General features: G+C 46.6%; 1 protein-coding gene across 1 annotated transcript in view; it reads left to right on the plus strand.

The window, feature by feature from the left end:
• Positions 1–8,741: 8,741 nt before the first annotated feature.
• FECH (ferrochelatase) overlaps positions 8,742–10,588 on the plus strand; it is a 63,882-nt gene continuing 62,035 nt past the window's right edge. The window contains exon 1 of the mRNA XM_007935552.1: positions 8,742–8,940. Within this exon, the coding sequence (XP_007933743.1) occupies positions 8,742–8,940 (199 nt within the window). The remainder of the gene's footprint in view (positions 8,941–10,588) is intronic.

Below are 10,588 nucleotides of genomic sequence, written 5' to 3' on the forward strand. Positions count from 1 at the left end.
ATATATATATATATATATATATTTTTTTTTTTTTTTTTTCCTGATTGATAAATGATTATAGCATCCCTCCCAGCATTAGTTTAAGCTAACGAGGCAGACTGGTCTTTCCTGGTCGTTCCTAAGTCATTAAGAGTAAATGAGTTTCAAAAGAAATAGCAGGCATCCTAGTAACAACTGGAAGTAGCTGTTTGAGTCGCCCTCACCATGTCCTCAGATCTAATCTGCATGACCTTATTAACTCACAGCAGGCTTAGTGAATGGCTTCATTTCACATTTGGTTAATTTCTCCCCCAAAATGCATGTCATGTATTTTCAATAGACTGTATTTCCAGCAGTCAATAAAATGAACACAAGGAAAAACACTTTGCTGCCTTAATTTCTTTTTAAAAGGTAAACATCTCCCATTAGTTCATGCCATTGGCATTTTTCCATGGTTTTATTTTTCATGTTGTATCCATACATGAAATTAGATACTGCTAAATTTAGTAAGTATTACTAAATTTATATGATAATGAAATGGAATGATTCTTTGACTATTAAACATGTGGATCCTAGTTCTGTTTTATAGTCATTTTCACGTTATTCTTAGACACATTAGATTTTATCCTATTTTGCATTTAAATGACACATGGAAATGAAGCATTTGTAGTATATTTGACCTATATCTTTTAATAAAAAATACTTGTGAGAATGAGAATGAGCTCTAATTGGATGCGGTGAGGCAATTCACTTGATCAGAATTCAAGCAAGAGGTTAGCCTCAGTCAGCCTAAATTTTAATTGGGTACGTGGGTCTAGAGTTTTAAAACACAAAGGCGAGAGGGATAAGGGAGTTAAGGCCATGGTGGCATCAGACCAAGAACCAGAGCCCAGTAGAGGGGCATGAAACTCCATCCATATGCCCAAGCCTCCATCTTTACCCAAAACCGAAAAAGAAAACCAAACTCACTGCTGTCAAATTGATCCCGACTCATAGTGACCCCTCCTTGGGTTTCCGAGGCAGTATCTCTACGGAAGTAGATTGCCCCATCTCCCTTCCAAGGAGTGGCTGGTGGGTTTGAACCATCAGCCTTCTAGTTAGCAGTCAAATGGCCTTGGGCACTATACCACCAGAGTTCCCCATCTTTACCCAGAGGACCCTATTCTATCAGAAGAAAAATCAAGAATGAACGAATGAATCATTTTTTACTGAATCATTGTAATCTTGATCACTAAACCCCCCTATTGGGTAGCTTTACCTGTTTGTCCTTCCTGCAGCTTAAAACATACTTGGTTAAAACCAACCAAAGTAAAATGAAAACAGCAATAGCAATTGAAAAGTACTCTCATCTCTGTCTCCAGCCAGCTCTCCTGTTAATGCGTTTGTCTTTTGGGGCTTCACGGAGGCTGGAGACCTTGGAGTCCTTTGATTTCACTCTCTCTGGTCCCCAGTGTGCCATCAGCTGCCTCTTGCTGCCCTGTCTTATGTCTGTAACATCTCAGTGTCTGCTTTCTCCATTTCCCCATTGTCACTCCCCTCTGTCTCTTTCAGGACTGTGCAGTGGTCTCCTGTCTTTGGTCTCCCTACCTCTCGTCTCTTATGGACTATAGCCCACACACTGCTAACTCAGTTGTTTTCCTCAGAGCACAGCCCTGAACAAGCTATTTTTCTCAGTGACTGTCGTGTATCTGTGATTCCCGGTAGCCTGCAGGGTCCTAAGTCCTTAGCACATTCAGGTTGGTCCCAACCTATCTCCCCAGCCTTATCTCGGAGCCCTTCACATGCCCTGTGTGGTGGCCAGTGATGGTCTTGCTCCTGGTTATCACATGCTTTCTGCTACCACAGTCCCTCCCTACACTCCAGCCCTACTCCTTACGCAAGTGCTAGTACCAGCTGGATGAAAAGGCATTCCTTCATCTTCCCTGAAATAAACTCACTCTTATCACCTCTTGCTCCACAACAATAAACATGCAGCTTTATTTGCTAAATATAATATTTTCCCCCTAAAAAATTATCAGTGTGAAAGGAAAACCTGTAGGCATCAGGATGTGGGAGAGAGGGGTCTCAAAGCTGGAGCTGTTCCCTTTTAGATGGTAGGTAGGAGGGAAATCTTAGACAAAGGCATCAGGGCTATTTTTGTTTTAATTAAAAACCACTGCCGTTGAGTCAATTCTGACTCACAGTGACCCCCATTCGGGTTCCAAGACAGTAAATCTTTATAGAAGTAGATTTTCCCATCTTGCTTCCATGGATTGGCTGGTAGGTTTTAACCACCAACCTTCTGGTTAGCAGTCAGATGCCTTAGGCACTGCACCACCAGAGCTCCTTGTTTTAATTAAAGTATAACATTAAACTTCCTGAGTATGTCGCACCATGAACTTTCACATCTATGTACCCCACCCTTTAATGCCTATGTGGGCAGTAGAAGGTGGGGCTGGGGTCAGGTGCCTGCATTTAAGTGGCCTTATGCCAAAAGATCTAGAAAACAAGCCCGCTAGCTCAGAGAAGGACAAGGAAGTTCACCATCTGCCCAGGGCTCTGGGTAGGAATAAAGACTTCCTGAGAAGAGTCAAACCCCAAGTCAACTCCAAACCCCCTACCATAGAGTCAATTCCATGACTCTATAGGACAGTAGAACTGCCCCATAGGGTTTCCAAGGCTGTAAATCTTTATGAAAGCAAATTGCCTCATCTTTCTCTGGTGGAGTGTCTGGTGAGTTTGAACTGCTGATCTTTTGGTTAGCAGCCAAATGCTTTAACCACTGTGCCACCAGAGCTCCTTCAACTCCTCCAGCGGTGAATTTTCTGGTTAGCAGCCAAGCATCAACCAGGGATGCCTGTGGTTCTGCAAAAGCCCCAAATGTGCTCCAGCACTTGCTTGGCCCTATGCTCCCCAAGCCCTGCCCCAGGGAATCCCCCCCCCCCCCCAGATCCCTCAGGCCTCTACAGTGTCTCCTCTGCAGGGAAGCCCAATCTGACCACACTCCCCAAAGCAACACTTCTGTTTCTCTTCCTTCTTTTCTCTCCTTTTTCTTCATGGTCCTTGGCTGCACCTGACATTATGTTGTATATGTTTTGCTTACTGTCTGTCTTGCCTTCTAGATTGAGGGTAGAGACCATCCAATGGTGGTGTGCACAGTGACTGACATAGGGTGACCTCTCCATGGTATTTGTTTAATAAACGAATGGGCTACCTGGGAGAAGGATCTGTTTCCTTTTGGCTTTTTTATGTTCTACATAACATCAACAACTACTTTGCCTGGTGTGATGCTTTCCTTCCAGTGGACACTCAGAAGATATGTGGGGATGGACTAAGAACACCTGTAACCACTAGTGGCCTTGAGGCTCTGTGTGGTTGAGAAGGGTAAGGCAGTGTATGCCGGGTTGGTGGGAACAACCAACCACGCTCCTGGGAGTAATCAGACTGACCCTCGGTGCTGCCATCTGCAACCACTGCTGCTTTTGCACCAAGGCCCCCTCACCACCACCACCAGCAGCTCTGCTATAGCTTCTGACTAAAGAGACAGTGGAAGAACCTGAATTTATTCGTGCAGCTCAGGGCTGCCACTCATGGCAAATAATGAAGTAGGGGTTGACCTCTCCCTCCCCTTTTCTGGGCATTGAGCTGAAACCAACAAATTCATTTTATTTAGCACCACAGGCTGAACTCAGGGAATGTGGTCTGTGATAGGCGAGTGCTTTAGTCACTAATTAAGTCACCTGGGTTCAGATAAGCCCTCTCCCGTGGGGCACCAGTGCTGCTTATCTGCGTCCATCCAGATACTTACTTGCCTTCAGAGTGCAGTTTGCCAAAGGAATTGGTAATATGCTGGGTAAAAGTATGTCAGCCCAAAGAAAATATGTTTCAATCTCATAGAATTCAGCAAATTTCTTCCGCCAGTCAAGGTTTTTCTGATTTTCTTAGTAAACCTCTATTTGTTATTGTTGGGTGCCATGGCATCAGTTCTGACTCATAGTGACCCATGTGACAGAGTAGAACTGCCACATAGGGTTTTCTAAAGTATGTCAGCCCAAAGAAAATATGTTTCAATCTCATAGAATTCAGCAAATTTCTTCCGCCAGTCAAGGTTTTTCTGATTTTCTTAGTAAACCTCTATTTGTTATTGTTGGGTACCATGGCATCAGTTCTGACTCATAGTGACCCATGTGACAGAGTAGAACTGCCACATAGGGTTTTCTAAACTGTGATCTTTACAAAGGAGCCCTGGTGGTACAGTGGTTAAGCACCTGGCTTCTAACCAAAAGGTTGGCGTTTTGAACCCTCCAGCCACTCTGCAGGAGAAAGGTAGCCGTCTGCTTCCATAAAGATTACAGCCTTGGAAACCCTATGGGGCAGTTCTTCTCTGTCCTATAGGGTCACTGTGAGTCCAAGTCAACTCAACAGCAATGAGCTGGTCTCATTTGTTTGGAATCTATGGGATCAGATTGCCAAGGAGCCACTGGGTAGGTTCAAACTGCCAACCTTTCCAGTGCTTACCAATTGCACCACCAGGGCTGCTTAGCCTCTATGCAGAGTTCTGAGTTAAGTTTGTAATTTCTGGACCTTGACAAAGACCCACCTAAAGCACGTTTCGTCTGTTTTCATTTCCTAAGAACATAAAAATTGGACAGCTGTTACATTTGACTTTGTTAGAAATAAGCCATAGATTAGAACAGCAAACGTTATGGTTCTCTACTGGGGCAAAATAAGGAGGCTCTGTTTTCACTTACAACCTAAGTCTTAATCTGGAGGTTTAAATTTTTATTGTGATTTGGATGAAAGTTTGCAGAGCAAGTTCAGTTTCCATACAGCAGTTCAAACACATTTTGCCTCATGACACTGACTGCAATTTCCCACAATGTAATAGCTTTCTTCTCACTTCCTCACCATAGTTACCTCTTCCCTGTGTCCTTCCCTCCCCTGCACTTCCACCCCCCTGAGCTGTCTTCCTCTGCAAACACTGCCCTTCTGTTCTCCCATGATGGATCGCTCCAAGTAGTGTATCTACCTGATGTAAATGTTCACCCCATATGCCTGTCTATTGTTTGGCTGGAAGCCACAGGAGTAAGCTCAATTCCAGACCTGAACGGTAGCTAAGGGGCCATAGTCTCAGGGGTCTCACCAGGCTCTATCACATCAGCAAAACTGCTAGTCATTTTTAAAGTATTGCCTAAGGCACTTGACTGCTACCCACAAGGCTGGCGGTTCAAACCCACCAGCCACTCCTCGGAAGGAAGGTTGGGCAATCTAGTTCCATAGTAATATCACCTCAGAAACCCAAGGAGGGGTCACTATGAGTTGGGTCAGACTCCACAGCACATAACATCAACAACAACAATATTTAATGAACCGTGTTTTGCTAAATTTTTTCCTCCTTTCTACTCAGATCCAAATGTAACCCATTGCAACTGCTGATTTTGTTCCTGTGAGAGCTGGCACCCTGATGCTTGGTCACTAATCATGAGCATTTGCCTGGGAGGGGCCAGCCCACCCTATTATCACCACCTGGCAGGAGGGACATGCACCCAGGATCGAGGTGTGTCCTATCTAGGACTCCTGACCTATTATTTTCTGGCCTTATGGAAACTTCCAGTCCAACATTTCAAATCATGGGGATTTTTAATGTAGCTTTCTTAGAAGAAGAAATGGGTTCAGGCTTTAGGTAGAGAAGTATCGTATCCATAAAGATCACCCCTTTAAAGGGCAACTTAAAACTCATGTAACTGTAGTTATGAGAGTAGAGAATTAGCAAGATGTACAGGAAGGCTGTGTGGGGCAGTTTCCCTTCTATTTTTTAAGGAACACTTGCTTGGATTTGAAGAAGATCATGTAGTTAATACGAAAGGCAACCATTTAATTTGACATGCTCACATGGGGCGCACAATCATAAAGAGGACTCAATAATAAACGAACCCCACAAAGAGCACACATTTTTGTCTACAGAAAACTGGTTTCCACTCAATCTAGACCCCACCTGCCTGGAATGTCCTACATGCATTACACCCTACTTCCTTTAGGGTTTTGCCCAAATACCAGTGAGCGCTTTGCTAGTGCATCTGTTTCAAATTGCATACCCCCATCTGCTTCATGTTGTTTTGTTCTTTCGAATGTCTATTATCCAAAATATTACATATATTTTTATTATTATTATTTTCTATTTCCTAACTCTCAAGCCCCTTATCTGCTCTGTTCACTGCTGTTTTCTCAGTGCCTAGATTAGCACTGGCACACAGTAGGTGCTCAGTATTTGTTCAGTGAATGAATGATGATGAAGATCTTTCTGTATCAAAGGCTGGTGTTGTACTCCCTGGTGCACTGCACACGAGAGCCAGGTGGGTGAGCGAACGTGTGTGAAGGTAGGAATGGCTAGAACTAGGGGAGGCGCCTGTTCTTCCCCACTGTAGGCGGGGGGGGGCCCGCGGCTACATTGCAAAGGTGTGCAGACATGATATGGCAAACCTTTCCATACCATCACTGCAAGATACACATTTACTGGACAAGCTTTCACTTTCCCGAAGTCTCCCATGTCAGCAGCATGTTTGCTTTCTGGTCCCACCTGTAAAACCCCAATACATAGGGCTGCCACAGAGAAACTGAATCACTAGGCCATGAGTGTCTAATATAATTCCTTTCTCTATTCATGGAACCAAAACCAAACAGGGTCTGCACAGTTGTGCTGTAACTATACTGGCAAATGGGAGAATCGAGGCAAAAATATCCTTTCATCTGTTAGCTGCTCTGGAGTTGCTCCTGACTTATGGTGACTCCATGCACAGCAGAACAAAATACTGCCCAGTCCTGGACGCCCCCATGATTGGATCAGACCATTGAGATCCTTCTGGTAGCGTAGTGCCTAAGGCATTTGACTGCTAACTAGAAGCCTGGTGGTTCAAACCCACCAGCTGTTCCTCAGAAGGAAGGTTGGACAATCTACTTCCGTAGTGATAGCACCTTGGAAACCCAAGGAGGGGTCACTATGAGCTGGATCCGACTCCACGGCAGTGTGTTTGGTTTTTGGTTTTGGACACAAAAGCTTATGCTGGCTTTTTAGCAATCCCATTACTAGGTATATATCCTAAAGAAGTGAGAGGCAGGACATGAATAAATATATGCACACCCATGTTCATCACAGCACTATTTACAATAGCAAAGAGATGGAAACAATCTAAGTGCCCATCAGCCAAGGATTGGATACACAAACTGTGGTATGTACACACAGTAGAATACTATGCAACCCTAAAGAATCATGTAGAATCTGCAAAACAGCCCATAATGTGGATGAACTTGGAGGACATTATGCTGAGTAAAATAAGTCAATCACAGGACAAATACTGAATTAGTCCACTGTTTTAAAAAGTCAAGGAAAGGTTTATATTTGAAAGGAAACTTTCTTTGTTGGTTACCAGGGATGGAAGTGGGGGAGAGGGGAGGGAAAATTCCTAGATAGGTTGGGAAAAAAAAAAACAAAACATATAGAAACCAAAGATTATTAGTGGTTGCCAGGGGTAGGAGGCAGGGAGAAAGGGGAAGCTTCTGTTAGCCAGGCATTGAGTTTAGGCTAATGGTGGTGGAATGTTTTGGAAAAGGATAGCAATAATGGTGGCACAACATGAAAAATGTCATCAATGTCCCTGAGCTGTCAACAAAATTCAGCTGTGGAATTTTGTTATGTTGCTGAATGTCTTGTGTATGATTTCACAGCAATGAAGTGAAAAAAAGTTTATGCTGACTTTATTAATAATCACCAAATGTTCATCAACACGGGAAAAGAGAAACAAATGGAACCTATCCATCCAGATCTTCAGGTTTTCCCTGATTTTTCAGCCATCGCTCACCAGCCCTTTCCTGCTAGTCCGTTTCAGTCTGCAAGCTGCACTGTATCCTACCCAACATGGAAGCCCCCACTGACAAGCCACGGCTGCGCCTGATGTGTTTTGACCAGATGCCCGATGACTCCCACATACAAAAACATTCTGCCACTGAACCACACAAAACCAAGGATCAAATCCATTGCCAGCCAGTTGATCCCTACTCACAGCAACCCTATAAGAAAGCAGAACTGCACCACAGGGTTTCAAGGCTGTGAATCTTTACACAATCTGTCACGTCTTTCTCCCACAGAGCAGCTAGTGGGTCTGAACGATCAATCTTTTGGTTAGCAGCCAAGAACCTGTGCTACCAGGTCTCCTTTACTGAACTACCGCTGCCAACCTACCCAGCAGCTGGAGAAAGACTGGGATAACGTGGTGATCTGCTCTCATAAAGCTTATAGCCTAGAAAAACCCTTTGGGGCCGTTGGACTCAGTCCTATCAAGTCACTGTTAGAATCCATTCCACGCCACCTAACAACAACAACAAAAGATAATAGTAATGGAAACGTCTGAAAAGTCCTTTGCCCTGCGGTTCCTGCCTTGGCCAGGTTGGCAGCTGCACCCAGGAGGTGGACCAGAGGATTTAGTCCACCACCTTGTGGCGGCGGTGGTGGTGGTGGTACGGCAGCACAAACTCAGCCCTTGCCCGATTTCCACACAGGGGGCGGGCCCTCCGCGAGGGGCGTGCCTTCCCATGGCCCCGCCCCGTCCGCCTTTCCGCCAGGCAGCGAATGAGCCAGCGCACAAGAGGGGCGCGGTGGGAGGCCCGGGGATAAGCTGCAGGGGTGGAAAAGCGCTACCGGGCCTCGCGCCGACGACCGAGCACGGCGCGGCCGGGCAGGAACCTAGCTCCCACCGACGCCTCCCGAACTACTTTCCTCCGGCACCAACATGGCTGCGGCCCTACGCACTGCGGGCGCCGTTCTCCGCGACTGGTGTAAGTGGCTGTCGCGGCCGCCTTGGGGCCGGGTCCCTGCGGCCGCGGACAGCTTGCTCCGGCCCGGCCCGGGGGCTTCTGGGAGCGGCGCCGGGACGGGGCGTCGCGGAGAAGGCCCGGATGGGGCCTTCCCCTGGGAGGGTCGAGGAGCAGGTAGCGGGGCGCCGCGGGCAGTGGCTGAGTTTCTCAGAGCCGTCGTGTTTCTCCTCGGTAAAATCAGGATAGTGACAGACCCACCTAGTCACGGCGCTAGGAGGAGTCTGGGTGAGAAGGTTTGTTCCGGGGCCAAGCACAGAGAGATCGTAGTCATCATGACCGTTGGCATCCGCCCTGAAACCTTGGAAGGGTGCTGTGGGGCCGCTGTACGTAGGATTCCCGCCCTGGAGATGGAGGTCACGGTGTGTCTGTGTCCACTGAGGCCCTGCCCTAGCCCATGGCATCCCCTCACTTCTCCTAGGCGGCGGGACCCACGTGGGACAGACGGGCTGGTGTTTTTTTAGAGAGACTTGGAAAACAAATGGGACCTCCAACGTTTTTGAGACACACGGTGCTTAGGGGTTGTGTCCACAGGATGAGCTGATGGGACTTTGGTTCAGACTCTCCTGGGTTGGGATACCAGCATTCTTAATAACTGTGAGACTGCGGTCAAGGCCCCCCGGCCTCGATGGAGCTTCAGTAAATGGAGGAGGAGACAGGTCATACCTCATAGGATGGCGATGAAGACTAGCAGTGTTCAGGAGAAGCGTCTAGCACGGTGCCTCGTTTGCAGTAGATGGAAACCAGAAAACCCACTGCTGCAGCGTCCGTTCCGACTCACAATGACCCTATAGCACAGAGCAGAACCGCCCTGAAGGGTTTCCAAGACTGCTGATCTTTACAGAAGCACACTGTTGCCCCCAGAATGGCTGGTCGTTTCCATCCACCGACCTACGGTTAGCAGGCAGACACTTAAGCACTGTGTCACCAAGGCTCCAGGAGGTGACACGCCCCTGCCCCGCTGTCAAGCGGATTCTGACTCTTAGCGACCAGAGACACTCAGAATCTTCACTGTTGTCAATATGGAAAGAGCTGCCATTGCTGTTAGTTGCCTTCCTGTGATTGCAATTCATGGCGACCCGTGTGGGCAGAGTAGAACTGCCCTATAGGGTTTTCAAGGAGCTCTGGTAGCGTAGTGGCTAAGGCACTTGACTGCTAAGTAGAAGGCTGGCAGTTCAAACCCACCAGCCACTCCTCGGAGGGAAGGTTGGGCAATCTACTTCCGTAGTGATACTGCCTGGGCAACCCAAGGAGGGGTCGCTATGAGTCTGGGCCGACTGGACAGCACATAACAACAACAACATAGGGTTTTCAAGGCTGTGACTTTTCGTTCTTTCTTTTTTAAATTAACTTTTTTGATGACTTGGGTGGAAGTTTACAGAGTAAATTGGTTTTCATTTAACAGTTCATTCATGTTTTGTTCTGTGGCACTGATTACAGTCCCCACAATGTAACGGCACTTTTCCCACTTCCTCTCTGGGGTTACCATTTCCCAGTGTCCTTCTTTCCTTTCCATTCCTGCCTTCTGAGCTTTATCTTTGGGCAAATGCTGCCCTTTTGATCTCTTATGTTTGGTTGCTCTAAGACGTGCATACCTTCCTTGGTGTTATTGGTCACCTTATTTATAGGTCTGTTGTTTGGTTGCAAGTTAAGCCATGGGAGTGAGTTCAGTTCTGGGCCCAAAAGCTGATCAAGGGCCATAGTTTCTGAGGTTCAACCAGCCTCTATGAGACTGGTAAGCTTGGTCTTTTTTTTTTTTTTTTTT

This window comes from Orycteropus afer, unplaced genomic scaffold, assembly GCF_000298275.1.
Source record: "Orycteropus afer afer isolate SDZICR_OR568_19922 unplaced genomic scaffold, OryAfe1.0 scaffold00029, whole genome shotgun sequence".
NCBI lineage: Eukaryota > Metazoa > Chordata > Mammalia > Tubulidentata > Orycteropodidae > Orycteropus > Orycteropus afer.